Here is an 18429-nt window from a genome sequence, read left to right on the forward strand (position 1 = left end):
CGGTGCTGGGGCCCCACAGGCTCCCTCCCTCACGCTGCTGGCCAGGCGCCTGACACTGCCACCACCGTGCCTCCCCCGGCACTGGGCAGGGGCAGCTCCCCACTGTCCCCGGGTCAGAGCAGGTCAGTGCCCCCCAGCAGTCACCACCAGGGAAGCACCTAAAAGAAAACAGAGGGGCTCTCAGTTCTTCCTTCTTCCTGAGAACAACTGTAGGCAATTAGCTGAAGCCACTATCTGATGTACCTTTAGCCCGAGCTGTTACTGTCCCGGAAGAGAGGAATATTTCCCCGTCCACGGGGTCATGCCCGCCACAGAGGCACAGCACGCCATGAGAAACGGTGCTGCAGTGAAGGTGCCTGGAAAGGGCTGACCTCAAAACCAAGAAGAGAAGGATTGCCACAGTTTTCAAAGAGCCAATAGTCAAACCACCACAGGGAGCGAGGCCTTCTACTGCCAACATGAAGGAAGCCACTGAAAATGTCCCTCTGGACCGTGCCGGCTGGAGCCAGGCAGCATGTGAGGGCTTACCGGTGAGTGAGACCTGTGGGGAGCGGGGAGGGACCCGACGGGCTCAGTCATCCCACAGCTACAGCTCTTGCCCAGGAGCTGGGAGAGGTGAGTGGCCAGCCTGCTGACCAGGCTTTCTCAGGCAGCAAGCTCTTATCTCCTTCAGCTCTGAAACGAGGAGCAGAAAGTGTTCTCGTGCCCACAAGAGCGCACTGGGGACAAGGCCGGTGCCACGCAAGCTGCGCTCAGGTGCTATGGTGGTGGGACCGAGGGAGGGGATCTTCAAACACATGGATGGAGCAGAAAGTCCTTGAGCATGGCTGGAACTGGCTTTTCCAGGACATGCTTTCAGGCTGTAAAACCACCTCCTCACATTTGCTGGGGACCACCTATTTTTTTAAAAATTAAGTTCAATGTAAGCAAGAGCGCAGAGTGCTTTGGCAGCAGGGGAGCTTGGAGGGTGGCTTTTCAGGCTGCGTGGTGTCACGGTGCTTTCCGCTGCGTATCTAGACTGAAAAGATTAATCAGCCTTGTTTGCTGTGAGGGTAGCATGTGCGCACAAAGGTTGTGGTTACCATCTTCCAAAGATACCACAGGCAAGATAGGGTCTGCTGTACAGGGAACAGGTACATTTGCCTTGGCTAGGATATGAGTCTGACTCGTAAGAAAGGCACAAGGGTGTGGGAGAGATATGGCTGTCTGGAGTAAAAACTACTGGTATGCACACAGAATTAAACCCAAAGCCAGAAAGCTGCCTCAGCAAAGAGTTCTTAATTGCAGCTGTATGCAAAAGGTTAACCAAGCCAATTAGAGACTCTGTTATTTTAAATGATATCTCAGAACACTAAATTCCACTTGACAAACTGTGAATTTAAGAAACAAAAGAGAAGAAAAGAGTCTGTACTAGTGGTTGCACACCTACTTGTTCGTAAAGCCTCCAAGTTAATAAGTCTCTGTGGAATTCAATAACAAACATACTTCAAGTAAACCTTAATTTTTAGCTGCCATAACTTATGAATTTCAATATGCACCATTTTGATCCAGTAGACTAACACTGCTGAAGCAGTACTTTTTTCCCTCAAAACCAGAAATAGAGTCCAATCTCTTTGTAGTGGCATAACATTTATCTCCATTTTGAAAGCAATCCCATTTAAACTGAAAGCAAATAGAAGAGCATAGCACAGCATGTTTGGCCCTCATACATGCCGCTAGAACAAAGTACATTTCACACTGATTAACAGATAACTTATCTGAACCCTTCAGACTTTTGCACTACAGTAACTCACCAACATTACTGTTATATTCCATAAAATATATTTCCCTTTGTGCTTCGCCTTTTCTGAACTCAAACTTCAACAGCACTTTAGGTATTGTAATTAACCTAATAACTTTTCCAGACCAAGGACCAGGATACTATTTTTTGCTCTGAAGAAGATAACAGCCTGTATTTCACATACAGCGGAAAATCAAACATTCTTGAGGTCAAAGAACTCAACTACCAGGTAAAAGTTGTAATTTATATACCTCCCTTCAGCAGGAAGCGTATCCAGCAATGCCTGTTTCTATATGCAAGCCATTTTAAATGCCAAACAAATTTGAAGTTCAAACACAAAGTTCACATGACTGTTGCACAGTCAAATATACAGAAGTCTGGTGAGCAGAATCATGCTCTTGACTGCAATATTGACAGCAGGCTAAACCCTCCATTGTAAATATATCTAGTAAAACTAGGGGATAAGACAGGAGAAATCTGTTTCTACGGTCTGGTTTTTCTCAGTGTTGAGTCAAATTATTCCTCTGAGGGCTGGGGCAGAGGGACTTTCTGTCCAGCTAGGGATGGTGGGAGCCCTTGCTGGCAAGAATGGGTATGTAGAAGGAGACAAAGAGAGGATGACTAACAAGGAGGATTTCAGGGAACCAGTGAAATTTTTCATGTCCCTTTGTGCCACCATGGCATCTGAAGTGGATTTCACAATTTTCAGTTTTGTGTCATTTCAAATTATATTAAAAATTTTAAACATTTGAAATTTACAATAGCAATAAATCACCAGAGAACAGAGACAGCTTTAGTGATTAACAGAATAAGAAGCAAAGCATGAAAACCATACTTGGCTGTAAAAGAACTTTCTTCCATGTATTTCCAAAAATTAACAGTATTATTTTAATATATTCTCTGCTTGTAATATCATAACTTTGAAGGTATGTATTGCTGAAGAGTTTATTGTTTGAATTGAAGGGACTTGTTTCTTTCTTTGTTAGGTTAACACGGCATCCCAGATTCCCTGGTATGAAAACCTTGCGCAGATGAAAATGCCCTGGACCTGGACATCAGATCCCCATTCTCACATGTCAATAATCCAGAATCTGAATTTAAAAGTTCAAAGTGGTCAGATGCTAGCTATTATAGGAAGCACTGGTAAGAGCAACCAAATCTCATTATTTGACCAACTCTCCGATAAAATGTACACAGCCAAGAGCAATACTCTGCAGTCTTATGAATGGCAAAATCTAGCTGAGAAACAACTATTGGAAATGTGTCACTTAAATACATTATTTAAAATGTATGAGGAAACAAAAAATGATACGGGGTGGGGATTAAAATTTCTTTTCAAAACCAATTTTGTTAAGACTTGTACACATTTGCTATTTGTTTCCTGAGGTGTAATGGGGTATTGTTATAACTGTGGCCTGCAGTCCCAGCTCTGCTGGACAAGAATCAGCTTCATGGCTTAGATTCAAAACAGGCCAATTGCAGACCTCACCCAGTAACATAGCAGACAAATGAGGCCAGACCCCATAAGAAAGATCAGTGGCAACTATGCATAGCCATAAGCAGGAATTTCCTTCAGATTGTAACAGTTCTAACAGGATAAAATACCTCATTTGGATTAATTAAGAGAAACTTACAGAGGAAAAAAAAAGACAGTTCCTCTTCTGTTTTAAAGCTGAAACCAGGACAGTTTGGCTTTAAAATGGGTCTCTGCTTTCTTACATCTTTTTTTTTTTTCTTTCATTTTCTGGTGGAACTGATTTAATCTTCTCCAGGGTGAGGTTGACTAGTGGAGAGATGGCCTTTACCCCATGTGGTTAGTTGAGTCTAAGCTCATCTAGGGGTATAAGAAGCAGATGTGTGACCTGTCAAACTGAAGTAAAAAGTACTCATACTTTGGAGGTAAAAACCCCCACGCTGTGTCTTCACTAGACTCCTACATCAGCTTAGCTCAGTCATTCAGTGAAGATGCTCTCTCTCAAAGGCAAGGCATATTTACCAAAGAAGTTTTAACTTTATTTCTACAAAAGAGGTTTGTCTTCCCCATTGCCATGGGAATTTTTTCTTAGCACATATCCTTAATGTAGTTGAAGTTGTACCTTAGAGATTCTCCTGATAATAAAAGGAAAAGCTTGTGATGAAATAACATATTGAGTTTCAGATATAGCACCTTTGTAAGGTAACATACACTGAGCACAAACCCCTTTCAGCAAACTAGTCAAACTATTTTTAAAAGCTGTTTATCATCTATTTCATCAAATGCCTTAGTAAAATGGATTAAACTGCTGATGGGTTTCACATTGTCAATGGCAATCAATATGTCACTCTTAAATAGAGCAATATGTGGTTTACAGATGGATGGGTTTCTTTTTAAAAATGTATATATTAAGAAACAAGTGTGGAGTTAATCTTTCAACAGGGAGACTAGAAATAAATGACATCTTATCATAATAAGAGAGCTCTGTGTGTTTACATACAGTATCATACAGCAAAAAGGAAAAATTCATTTGCTATTTAATTCCAAATCAGGTGGTGTTTTCATTGTTTTACTTTTCTTACCTCAGAGTATGAGCCAGCTTTTCTTAATTATTTAAATGACTTTTTGTCTTATTCAAGTCATAATAATTTTTATTTCAATCATGATTAAGATTCTTCTTGTCTGTATAATTATTCAGAGCCTTAGTCATGCAGCTGTTCCAGCTGCCATTTCTGAATTCACAATTCCCTCCACAAAGCAAGCTCTTGCCGAGCATTTAGATCCCAGCCCTGCAACCAGCGCGGGACACCACCTTTCACCTATGTTTCAAAAATGAAAGAGGTAACAAGAAGACAATCTTGCTTCTTGAGTTCATGGAGCTTTCCTCAACACCAAACTACCCAATTCTGCTGAGAAATGACAAAGGTTAAAGCCACGTACTCCCTTCCAGAGGAGAAAGATTTCCTGAATGTGAGCTTGTAGTCAGTATTTTCTTTCAAGACCATTCTGTCTCTGTGGCTTTGGAAAAGATTCAGGAAGGGTTGGGGAAAAGACGTTAAGGAACAAAAACTTCTATCCTCTGTCTGTGACTAAATCACTTTTCAAAATGATCCCTTGGAAATTAATTTAATTTTCAATTTTTATTTTTCTATCTAGCTGGTGGAAAGACATCCTTGCTTGATGTGATAACCTGCCGTGATCATGGAGGCAAAATCAAGTCTGGTCAAATCACGATCAACAACAAACCCAGCACTCCCCAGCTTGTTAAGAAATGCATAGCACACGTGCGGCAGGATGACCGACTGCTCCCCCACCTGACTGTCAGAGAAACACTATTGTTCGTTGCCAAACTGCGCCTTCCAAAGTTTTTTTCAGACTCACAAAGGAAAAAAAGGGTAATTAAGCTGTTGGAAAAAAATAAAGTTGTCAAAAATGTGTCTGACAGGAATTATCCAAGAGATCCTGTGTGTTTGGAGTCAGAACAGCTAATCTGGCATTTTTTAATGTAGATTATGAATTATAAACCTTTTTCTTCTTTCAAGATAGAAACCAGCAATTGTTCCAAAGCTCATAAAGAAATGACAATCTAGAGAAAGCATTAAAGAGGCTGAAAGAAGAACTGAATTGCTGATCGCTGAGTCTTTTTTAATGTTATCTCTAAAACCAAGAATTGTTTTCAAGTGTCTCTTGATCAGATAGCATTGAAATATCCAGATGAATTTTAACCACATTAATCATATTTTCAGCTTTATCTATGCACGAATGTGCAAAGAAACTCTTGCTTTATCTCTGTTACCCTTTGGATCCCCCCAGGTAGAAGATGTTATAGCAGAACTACGGTTGCGTCAGTGTGCAAACACCAGGGTAGGGAATGAGTACCTCCGCGGCGTTTCGGGAGGTGAGAGGCGGAGAGTGAGCATCGGTGTGCAGCTGCTCTGGAACCCGGGTAAGCAAAACCCGGACACCTTCCTTGTGTCGACCATAGGCCACTGGGGGAAAATGGAGCAGTAAATGAAGACAGGAGCTTTCAGGGAAGAGTTATGCACACAATTGCCCCTGGGGCAGCTAGAGGAGTTCATACTCAGGACACTTAACAGGTCTTGCACCACCCTCTGCCAGAGGTTACCTCTCCCTAGCAAAAATTAGACACAGTGACTGGGTGTGGGTCCATTTGCTTAAATTGAAATCAGCGCTGATCACAGATAATACTGTAATTATTACAGTAGTAATTCTGTAAATGGAGTGTTTTAGCAGCCAGCCCACATTTGCTTCTGTCACCTTTGCCAGTGGAAAAGCAGTGACAGAGCCAGGTAGAGCTCCCCTGGGACCCTTCACCCACTGCTCTCTAAAACCACCATCACACAGACTACTGAAAGTCACCTGAAGTCACCCTCACAGCAGTGCTCTGGTTTGTGCATATCAGCATGAGGTTTGTTTTTTATCTGACTGCATGCCACAAGTTACTTTGGAAGGCTGCTGGCCTATTATAACATGGAGAATTGTTTTCTTTCCCTCCAACCCAGCCCATTTACATGTATAATGTTAACAGGGAAGGTCATTTTCTTGGCTGGATAGTCAGTCATTGTGGTCTTGTGCAACCCACTGACGTGGCTGGCTCATGCCGCCGGTGAACTAGAAACTTTCATCGTCTTCAGTAAAAAACCATGAGGCTAAATCTTCAGTTGATTTTGCAGGACTGAATCCCCCATCTGCTCTTATATATCAAAAGCACTACTAAACTTGGCTGAGCCTCCTGTTGAGCAAAATTTCCCATCAGCTCTTCCACTGGGAAATGGATCTGAGAATTTTTTACTTGTATAAAGTTGTATTTTTGTAATTGTGGGGCAAGCTGAAGTCTTTTTTGTAAGAAGTGATGCTCAGGAATAGATGTGCTAGTACTGAAGTAAAAAAATAATTAGTTCTAGGAGAAACATGTAAAGCTTTCTTTGCATTTCAAACATGTTATACCCCTCAGCACAGAAACCATGTTTGTGTATAGACATTGCCTTGCGCTCATTGAGGCCATTAAGTTCTGTAACAACACAAACACTGCAAAGTAATAAAACACTTTCAAGTTTGTAACAACCCATTGCAAAACAAACAAACAAACAAATTCAAACATACACATATCTTTTCATATATATATGCAAATAGGTGCAAAATAGAGCACAGGTTGGGAGGAGGAGGAGCTGTCTAAATTAATACTGTATAAGTATTTGCACATGAATAATGCAAGAGGTTTAAATATCGAGCATTTAGGTTAAAATATTTCAGTAGGCAGGATACAAAACTAGGACTATTGTATTAATTAATATTCATGCACCTGATATTTGTACAGGCAGTGCAAAACTGCAGAGAAGAATTTAAATTTAATAAGGAACCTAAATCTGTATCCCAATGAAAAATAAAAAAAATATTCTTGTTTCCAGTGGGACCAAGATAAGATTTAAAATAATTACTCTTGGTCATCATGTTCAGTAAGATAGTGGAAGAAATTGCCACTGTTGAATATTATGTGATGCTGGTATGAAATATACTTTGGACTTTAAAAAAAAAAAGGAATCTATCAGTGAGATTTCATGCACTAGCACCATTTCACTTAGAACATATTTTCCAAATCAAACATGCTGCTTTCCACTTATTGTCTTTGGCAGGAATACTCATACTTGATGAACCCACATCTGGACTGGACAGTTTTACTGCACATAACCTTGTGATAACGTTATCCAGACTGGCCAGAGGAAACAGATTAGTTCTTCTTTCACTTCATCAGCCCCGGTCAGATATCTTCCAACTGTTTGATTTAGTTCTTCTGATGACTTCTGGAGTCACTGTCTATTCTGGAACAGCTAGAGACATGGTCCAGTATTTCACAGAACTAGGCTATCCCTGCCCAAAGTACAGCAATCCTGCAGATTTCTATGGTTAGTATCAAGTACTGCCATAAAAAAAGGTTACTGGAAATCATTCGCTTTCATAAGTGTATCAGCTAACATTGATTTTTATTGACCATAACTGTCTTAGAAATGCCTTATAACTGACTCAAATCAATACTGCAGCAAGTTCAGTTTTTAATAAGATCCTTACTTGTCAGTACAGGAAATGTAACAAAAACAAGAGGTATGGACAGAATCAATTTTAAATAATCCTCCTTCTAACCCTGCCAGGTGTAGCAACTTTTCCACATGCTTAGCACACTTATTCCCATGTTTTAGCTGGTTAAACTTTCACCGTCATTGGGAGGAACTGATCAATTGCTTTCTGTAGACAGTTCTCTGACTTCTGATTCAAGAAACATAGAAAGCTAGTTTCCAAGGGTGAGGAATAATACACACCTGGAACAGTAAACGGGAAAGAGGAGTGCTGCCCAACAGAGCACACTGGAAGAGAAAAAAGCCAAACCCAGAACAACAATCCTTTTATTTCTTTTCTCAAAGTTAACTACATGCTTCCAAATCCATTCTTCTGTTTTTTGCAACATGCGAAGGGAACCTGGCCCTGTTAATCTAATGGCAGTAGTCTCTTACCACAGAGGCTGATTAAGTTCCAGCCCTTAGGTCTTTGCACTCAAGTTGGCTAGGAAACCTTGTACAGACACCAACTGCAATGCTCTGGAGTAACCTCTTCGGCTGTGCCTATGTGGCAGGCGGTATCAGCTGTACAGAGATAAACAGAAGTTACCCTCAGTGTCAAGCCCTGCAAAAAGACCTTTGTCACCACCATGGTTTAGAGCAGTCCTCAGCCAAGTGCAGCCTTGAGGAAGGCTTGCAGTAGCCCCGTATGGGAATGGAGAATATGAGGCAGTCCTGGGGAAACTTGTAGCTACAGCCTGTGGTAACAGAGACAAACCCCTACGACAAGGAGGCTCGGAGGGATGAGAAAGGAAGGTGGAAGATCATTTAACGGTGTGCACAGAGTCAGTACCCATAGGAAGAGAAGAGAAATATGGGCAACAGGAAGGTGGAAACAGGACAGGATGGTAGAGAATGCCACAGCAAGAAGGAGCACCTGATGGAAATATACAAATGCTGGCTGTGTGTCTGATAGAGAAACAGGACACCATGGACAGAAGGGAAGAGGTAGGACAGATTGCAACTCAGTTCTGATGGGCTCCTACTGAAGTGTCCAAACAGAGATGATCAGTCCAATGTAAGGAGTTAAGAAATGTGCAGCGATAGTTCTCTCAGAAAGCATCTGCAAAACGTCATGTGTTCTAACTCTATACTAAAGGTCAGCATTAGAAAATACTATTATAAGTTTAGATTTAAAAAAATAATTTTGTTAAGTAAAAAAATAATGCTAAGTGAACTATTGTTGCTGCTACTATGTTGTCCATAGATAAAATCTTCTTGGGCTTTCTCAGTATCAGGTAAAGTTTATGGCACCTTTGTAAGATATAAAAAAAACCAAAACAAAACCTAGCATTTGGCAGACTGAGAAAAAAACATGTGATTTAAGGCAAAGTCACGTAACAGACTGTAAATGCCTACATGCCAGGAAGGAAATTCAAACTGTTTATTCTCAGCACTCCTCTCAAGCCACTACTAATTTTAGAAAAATCTGAAATAGTAGTTTAAAATATTATAATAAGCAATTATGGAATCTCTCAGTGATTCATTGAATGACTGGGTAAGAAACATCTCCCAAGACAAAATACACATTAACAATCTGTTCTTCTCTAATTACCTAAAGTAACTGATAAAGTTTTAACTGTTGTAGCTAATGCATGCCCACAGGTCGTACTGTCTGTTCACGTTGAAATCTCTGATTCTAAACACATCATAAAGTTATCACATCTGTAGAACATGGGCTCATGTCAAATAATGTCTTGCAGTTGATTTGACCAGTATCAATAAACAGACTGCAGAAAAGGAGATGGAAAGCCGAAAAAGAGCAAATACTCTTGCCAAATTGTTCCTAGAAAAAGTCAAAGATTTTGACGATTTCTTATGGAAAGTTACTGATGGAGACAATGTTGCAACCACATTCAGCAAGCAAAGGTAAAGAAAAGAGTTTTGTACAGCATATCTGGAATAACAGCTACAGCCTGTGCTAATCTTGATTTTTTTTCTCTTTTCTTTTGGGCAGGTCCCATTTAAATTCAGAAGAGGCTATCAACATGCCCCACCATTCAAGTGACCAGTTACCAGGAGCCTTAAAGCAGTTCACTGTATTATTAAGGTAACCTTATCTCCAGCATAAACAGTTATTTATCATGTCTGTCTGTATTTTAAAGCATAAGAAAGAAGCACAAAATGAGAACTGAGTGCATGCTGAAAGTGCAGAGCTAGCGCTAGGCCTGAGCAAGTCACAGAGCAGAGGTGTTGCTATACCAGCTCACCCCAGGCCCCCCGCCCCCCCGCCCCTACCCCAGCAGGACAGCAGCCAGATGTACAGCCCCACCTTTCTGCCCCAGGGCTCCTTCCAGACACAGTCAGCTCCAGCTCACATCTCTGGGAGCCTGCAGCTTTAAGGAGCAGCAGAAGCCTCCAGGCTCTGGAACTGTGCATCCCAGTTTTGGGTACTGCCATCCTGACACCCATGCTGAAGCGTGGTGACTCAACCCTCAGCAAGCCCAGGCAGCCGCATGGTAGGCTCAGGCATTGCCATCCTCACACCTCTGCCTCAGATTTGAAGCCAGGAGGCTTCACTGATTATAGCCAGCACAGGTAAGTATTGTAGTTGGGTTTCATGCTTATGTACTCAAAAGAAACATGATCAACTGAATTAATACATGTAGAACATCACTACGAACATCAGCCGTTACTAGCATACGCTACAGGTCCTTAACAGAGAGACTTCTATAACTGAAGTAATTGCTTCTACGTCTCTGAAATCAGACTGCCTTCCTTCAAGCTTTCAGCATTTCAGACCTGAAATACTAGGCAGCTACAGACACCCAATAGCTTTGATTAGGTAAAATCCTTTACAGAGCCAGACAGCCCACCTCCCATCCTACTCAAAGTCGGCAAGTTCCACGAACTGATTTTAGCAGAGCGTTTGGGGCGATGTATCTGAATATAACTGGCATTAGTAAGTACTATACCTTATGGTCAATGTTGCTGTTTTCCTAGTCGTCAAGTCTCCAATGACTTCAGAGATCTTTCAACGTTATTAATCCATGGATTTGAGGCCCTTCTCATGTCATTATTAATTGGATTTTTGTACTATGGCCATGACAAAACCAGACTCTCTATTCGTGACACGACAGCACTGTTGTACATGATAGGTGCACTAATCCCATTCACAGTGATTTTGGATGTTATTGCCAAATGTAAGTGTCAGTTTTCTTGTAAATGTTACAAGCAATCAAAATCAGAAAATTCCTAAATCAATGAAAATATTATACTTATTAATGCAACCCTAGGATGAAACCAACCTGTTCGTTCCTACCCTGCAGGTCATTCAGAAAGAGCTATGCTTTATCATGACTTGGAAGATGGAATGTACTCTGTTAGTCCATACTTCTTTGCTAAGGTAATTGATTTTGTTGCCAGAAAATAAAACAGCTGGCTTTAACATTAAAAAACACAAACCAACCAAAGCCTTGTTGCATAAATGATCACATTCGTATCAGATTTTGTTCTTTTGTGTCTGCCAGCTAAGGCTATCATTCTTGCTTCCTTGGCATTAATGGGTTAAACCTCACACCACTTTAGATCTGTTGCCATAAATCACGGCTGAGATCCCACCCCAGAAAAGCCAAGGAAGAATCTCTCACTGGGTTGTTTGTCCAAAATTTGAGAAATCTCAAACTCAAATTTGAGGGTTTAGACAGTTTTACATACCTGCATATTTTATTCACTGAAGCATCTTTGAAAGTTTGATTACATGTCTTGATCTGTAAAACAAAATATTCCTATTAAATGCTGAAGCAAAGGTAAAACAACCATGGCAAAATGCTAACTGTGATATTTCCAGTAGTTGTTTGGGTCTGTACTGGTCAGAGACAAACAATTGTATTAAGTGCATATAGAGCCAGCGTTTCTGGAAATAAATTTAGAACTTTAACCCCCCCCCCCCCCATTCTCTTTTTCACAAGGGTTTAGAATAATCCCTTCTTTGTGATGTTGCCACTGTTAGATGAGTTCTGCCTGCCATGGCATCTGTAATTTAGGTTTCCATTTCTGCACAAGATTTTAAATGCTTATTAGTGGTTGCCAGAGAAAAATATTCTTTGCATTGTGTCACAAAGATTGCACATTATTCATAGAGAAATCGATGTAATTTGTTACAACCTTAGTATTAGAAGATAGTAGCAACCCTCTTTGGAAGAATTAATCATAATACTCTCTATACGCATCTTCAGATATTTGAGAAAATTCTAAGCATGTTTTTGTTTTACAGCGAGTTTAGTAGTTACTAACTGGCCTGCCTTTGGGACAAAGTGGGGAAGCGACCAACAGCCAAATTTGTCTCAAAGCTGATCTCACACTAGGTTCAACCAAATTTGGACAAAACATAGGGTTGCCATGTGTCAGTAACAGTGTTACTGTTATCAAGCACACCAGTTCTCAGGGAAAGTTTCTTAAATTCTCAGAAGCTGCCAAAACTGTAACAAAACAAGACGCCTAATCTGTAACAAGAATCCTCTCAATTTAATAATTAGTTATAGGAATTGTCACAACTGGAGAAAAAATTAGTGAAGATTTCAATTTCTGTTGTGGATTGGTTTTGCATGTCACTGACAACACCAAACAGGGAGATGATTGCATTCTAAGGAAGTATTTGCTGTAGTTTTTATAAACGGTCCATAAGTACATTAAGGTGCATCTCAGGTGGTTTTGTAATTCTCATTTGACTTAATCTCTGTTGGGTTTTTTTTGTTGGTTTTTTTTTTCCTTCCTAAACAGATTTTGGGGGAGCTCCCAGAACACTGTGCTTTTGTTATAATTTATGGGGTTCCCATCTACTGGCTGGCAAACCTCATTCCTGAACCAGAACATTTCCTGCTGAACTTCCTCTCGGTGTGGCTGGCTGTCTACAGTGCCCGCGCGATGGCACTTTGGGTGGCAGCACTGTTACCGACGTTACAGCTTTCAGCCTTCTTCGGCAACGTCCTTTTCACATCATTCTACCTGAGTGGTGGTTTTGTGATAAGCCTAGAAAACCTCTGGACAGGTAAGACAAAGCTCCCACCATTCCTCTGAACTGAAACATCGATGGCTTTCATCAGCAACTGGTTTTTGTGAGGCTGAGTGTGTCCTGTGCAGGAAAACTCACCTTTATTCCTACCTTTGCAATTATCTTCTTGGGTGGTGACGGTGGAGTCAGGTCATTCATTTTACATCAGTTTCTCCATCTGAAAATGAGTTAACAAGAAGTCTGGTCAAAAAAGCACTAGTGAAAGGCTCAATTCTTACGTGTTTGCTAGATTTTTCAATAAAAAGAATTCTATTCGGTAGATGAAGATTGAGCTCTAGTGAGACTTATTTGAGAGACATGGATATTAGTGCTCTCCTAATTTTCCATCTCCACATAAAAATATGAAGTATATCTGCCACTTTGTCCAATAATAAACTGTTACACATTTACAGCCTCTGTTTGCCAAGAAATTAGAAAAAAAGCATGCTGTATTTGGCAGCAACACAGCAGTTTTTGAGGTCTCAAGTTTTGTGTACATGTATCAATTTCTTTCTTTCTGCCATTTTTTTTTTCCAGTTCCATTTTGGGTTTCTAAAATCTCTTTTCTCAGATGGAATTTTCAAGGCATGATGCAAATTCAGTTCACTGACCTCACATACGAAATGACTGTTGGAAATACTACTTTTCAAATACCAGGGAAACTTGTAAGTCACTAATAAAAATTGTTACAAACGTTTGATAACCAATTAGAATGCCATTTATATGCCCATCATATTTAAGTAGATTTTGTAGGCCTCAAATCTGGCACGCACTAAATCAATACGTGAAGTCACATTACACGTGGTATATTTTAAATTTGTCCCTACACGTCACTCCTTTTATGCCTTTCTTTTTAGTGGAAGAGAAAAAAGAAAAAATAGAAAAGAATGAAGGGCAAGTATTTCTACACAAGCCCCAACTACGTGCTTGCTGAAATTGTTCAGAAGCTGAACCGTCTTCCCCTGAAATTCCGCAGCCACTAGACATAGCGTAGCTGTAACCAGCCGTCAAACCACTCTGAAAGTCCCATCCAGCTGGAAACCACGGGGAAGGGCGGCAGGGGCCAGGGAAGCTCACACGTAAAACACGCTTCCCAGATCCAGCATGAAAAATCTCGTGTCGGTTCCTAATGTTGCGTCTTCCGCGGTTACAGGTCACCCAGGCTCTGGACCTGGACTCCCACCCTCTCTACGTAAGCTACCTCGTCCTGGCAGGCATCGTCTGCAGCTTCCTGCTCTTGTACTACTTATCTCTGAGGTTCATCAAGCAGAAATCCAACCAAGACTGGTAACAGCAAACCTCGCAGAGGGGGCAGCAGGTTACGGCGTCCCTCGCAAGAGGCCCGGGAAGGCCCACGGGCTTATTTGTGCTCACCTCGGCAGCCGCCCGGGGAGAGCCGGTACCTGCTGCGGGCGGGGAGCGGCGGGCGAGGCCGGCCCGGCCCGCCACAGGATGGCAGCAGAGCACCGGCAGCGGGAAGGCGGCCGCCTCCGCCGCGGAGCCTGCGGGCGAGCGGGCACCGGCCTGGGGTCGGGCTGGCGGCGGCTGCCGCCTGACCTACGGTTTCTCTAGGTGACCGGGCGCTTATGAGTCCTCCACGCCTTGGAAGAGTCTGAGCTGTGGGCCACCGGTGTCAAAGGCCCCGTCCCACTTTGCAGCAGCTGATGCTCTAGTCCACGGCGTTCGAACACGTCTTAACGCGGGGAGCTCCGAGAGAACGGGATCAGCGCACACCAGACGCTGCTTTCCATAGCGCGTACAACATTCGGCGCTCAGGCGAGCAGCGTAGAGGAAAGCAACGCAGAAGATTTCGCTGATGCTTTGGGAGAACGTGCAAGGATGGAAAACACAACTGTTAACTGTTCTGTGCTGTTTCTAATCGCTTACATCGTTTAAGGCCTCGCCTTTGTGTTCCAGTTAGATGCCGTTGATTCCCCAAATAGGGATTTACTCACTGGATAGATGATTTCTTGTAACAGCTAAAATTGTCTCACCTTCTTGGATTATTTTTACAGTATAAACACATACCTATTGATTGTTATTATTCACATCTCTCTCCGTGGCAATACAAATCATAGCAATTTGCCAAGTTTGGTTCCTAAGATTCTCAGGTAGAAAATACCAACCTGCCGCTCCAGTAATTAAAAATTTAATGATGCAATTACAAAATATTTGTAATTGTGTACCTAGTTATGCTCAGCCATAAGACAGAAAGGTTCAGAAAATGAGTCGGTAAATAAAAGGCTATAATTCACACACAGTCATGGTAAGTGCACGTGCAAATTCGGTGTATAGTTGTTGTGAGCATTTTATAAGATTACCTTGATAGATTTTAAATGTTTGGATGCAGATCTCTGTGCTTATATACAGAGACCCAAAGCACATCACCTCCTCAACTTTCATTTACATGTTGCACACAGTGGAAAACCCCTTCTATAATTGGCTATAACACCCCTGATATTGTTACGTAAGTTGCCCCCCCCCCCTTTTTTTTTTAAGAAATAAGAATGAAAGAACATCAGTATGTTGTTATTCTATTTGGCAATTAGGACTGCCACATTACTTTCCACAGGTTCCACGTGGTAATAGATTCCCAGGAAGACCCTAGTCTAAAGATGTTAAGCAGGTCTGTTAAAATAACAGCTTCAGCCCCGGGCAGCAGTAGAAATCCAAAACATTCTAGGGTTCTTCTAAGGTGAATTCTACCATTTCTTTCTGGTGCTGCTGCATTTGATTTAAAAAAAAACCCACTTGATCTGATGCTAGTGCCATTTTGAAATTATCAGATTTTCATTGCCTTTTAATGGCAAAGCCAATTCTTTCTGTCCAATTCAGCATCATTAAATTGTCAGAATAGCAGCTTCCTGTTTGATTCTTAATTATTCCTTTTTATTATATTTAAGACACTTAATTTTTTTAAAGTGGTTTACTCTTCTTTGTAATGATCTGTTATGATTAGAATCTCTTTTATATTACACTGAAGTTTTAAGGGTATATATTGGTACTTCTAGTCTAAACCTCTATTTTCAAGGTATTTAGAGGATTAAATTCTAGGCTGACTCTCTGTTGTGAATTCACTTTGATGTTTAATAAAAAAAGGAGAGACACAATGGGAGAAATTAAAGACATAAGGGACAGCTCTGAATTTTAGGGGCATATTGTCATGCACAGAAATCTTCAGGCATCTAGATAAGAATATACCATAGCCTTAACTTTGAATTTCCTTCCTTTTGTGAAATTAGTCAGGCTGCTGACATAACTTAAACAGCCTTTTTCAATTTAAAATTCCACCCTCTTAACATTATGCAGCAGGACCAAACGGTGTGAGTGTTTCAGAGGTGGTGTTATGACAAGGGTAGATGTATACATAATGGGGACTTGAGCGGTGAGCCTAGGAACAGCCATCGTATGGAGTGTAGGAAGAGCTATCATAGGATGTGGCCAGGCCTGTGTTTACATAGAAAAAACTCATATTCTATATACTACAATTACATTAGCACACTGCCTATGATCATATCTTGTTTCCTTGATGCCTAGAGATGGGGAATATAGGCTGTGATTATTGTTACAGGCTTTAGCAATAAGAAGATAGGAGCCTTGAAATACCAGCAATTAGCATTCCTGCCTGACAATAGCACGCTGTGGAGCTGTGTACAGGGAAGAGCACAGGGATGAGTGGGTGGATGACACACAACTTGCCCCACTCACACTACCGGGAGTTGAAAAATAGTACAAGTTTAAAGGGAATTAGACACCTTTTGGCCAGTGAAGGTCACGCTGTATGCTTTGGCCTCTACATTCACGTCCTACTTCGTGTTTGTTTTGTGCAGAAAAGGTTTCACATTTCCACAGCAAGAGCTGCTGCTGCAAAAACAAGTGGTTAGCGAGGGAAGAGAAATCTTCCCGGGGGTTCTAACCAAGGCTAAATGTTATAATTTAATTTCATCACAGCTATGCTTTCCAAGTTTCAGAGTAGCCGTTCCTTTTCCTTAGACTCTCTTGTGTCAGCAGCAGCTCAGTGTGCCCTCCTGCCTGCACTCCCTGTACCACCAAAGTTACAGCAGCCCGCAACAATCTCAATATAGAGACTAAAGATCACAAGCAAGACACTGCCCAAAACTCATCATACTGTCCGTTCCACACATGACAACACTTAGTTTGTTATGGACTTAAACACTGTAGTAAGGCAGGTCTGCCATTCGCGCAGAGCGCTGCCCGCCAGTCCAACGATGCTGCTGTCCCAAGGATTCACCCACTACTGTCTTTGCTCTCCTGTATCCTCCCTGGCCAGATTTGGAAAAGATCTCCTCAGCTGTAAGTCATGGTCCCTGCTACTGCAGGCAACCAAGTCAGTGCAAAACTGGTTTTGAAATGGCACCACGTCTAATTGGTTGCAGAGTTTCGAAGCTGTGCCAAACTGCTGCTTGAATGGCGCAGTGCATGACCTAACTGCAACAGGCTATGGGGTTTCGGTCTGCATACAAACACAAATCTGGGAATGGGAATGTCAAATATAGGCAACGACGATATTTGTAAGGAAAATTCACCAAATTTAGATTAAAAAAAAAATCTGTGTTGGTTACATGGATACTGTAAAGTACTGTGTGGACAACAGAACTGTGTGTTGTTACAACACCTCTATGTACTAGAGGTGGTGTCTTATCTGTAAAGGAACAGGTAAGAAAAATTTATTACTTAAAGTGTTTAGTACAAGGAGAGGTGGGAAGTTCTTCCCCAACCTCCACTCCAAGTTTATGCATTCTTTCCACTTGGCAAATGGGACAAACTTTTTTAGCACTGGAAAATGGATTATAGAAACACTGCTTTGCATATTGGCTCGTGGGTAGTGGCAGTCCTCCAAAATACTTTTAACTCATTGTTTGGAAAGGACTAGCTTTCACTATGGCTAAGCTAAATTAGTAAGTAGCTGTTGAAAGTTTCATCCCATATTTGTTCATTGCAAAATGCATTCAGGAATGCTAAATAAGTAACAAGTATCAATAACCATCCCTTTTTTAATTAAAAAAAAAAAAAAAAAACAAAAAACCAAACCATGAAATTCCTTTTAAAAAAAAAAACCCACAGACAATACATTACGCAAAGAGACTCAAAGGTAAGAAATTGCAGGCGTTGGTATGTCCACTTGTACCAGAAATAACAAACCTTTCAGGTTTTAGCCACAATGACTAATTTTAATGGCAGTAGACAAGAAACAGTGTACATGGAGCTCTGTGACATACTGCTTTTTTTTTTTATACTCCAAAAGCCAAGACAAGCCCTTCATATGTTAGCAGCTATTAATTAAGGCAACAATGTTTAAGCAGCAGGTTGAGGTAATTTTAAAACCACTTAACCCTTTTCAGAATTGATGAGCTTTAAAAAGCGTATCTATATGTGCATGTGTTCATATTAACAATGTATATGTAGAGGTATCTGCATGGATAGATTATGTATATATGTATATACACACACAGTTGTAATACCTATGTGTACTGGGTTTGTGTGGCAAGATTTTGGTAGCGGGGGGCTACAGGGGTGGCTCCTGTGAGAA

General features: G+C 41.3%; 1 protein-coding gene across 1 annotated transcript; it reads left to right on the forward strand.

Moving 5' to 3' along the window:
* Nucleotides 1–285: 285 nt before the first annotated feature.
* ABCG8 (ATP binding cassette subfamily G member 8) lies at nucleotides 286–14169 on the forward strand. The gene is made up of 13 exons (XM_075042031.1): nucleotides 286–530; nucleotides 1905–2009; nucleotides 2767–2923; nucleotides 4911–5149; nucleotides 5568–5700; nucleotides 7409–7678; nucleotides 9589–9748; nucleotides 9843–9935; nucleotides 10829–11028; nucleotides 11155–11231; nucleotides 12608–12875; nucleotides 13416–13543; nucleotides 14032–14169. Exons 1-13 carry the CDS (start codon nucleotides 459–461, stop codon nucleotides 14167–14169), a joined length of 2040 nt encoding a protein of 679 aa, XP_074898132.1. The 5' UTR covers nucleotides 286–458.
* Nucleotides 14170–18429: the final 4260 nt, after the last annotated feature.

Source organism: Buteo buteo, chromosome 12 (genome assembly GCF_964188355.1).
Source record: "Buteo buteo chromosome 12, bButBut1.hap1.1, whole genome shotgun sequence".
In the NCBI taxonomy this organism is placed as follows: domain Eukaryota; kingdom Metazoa; phylum Chordata; class Aves; order Accipitriformes; family Accipitridae; genus Buteo; species Buteo buteo.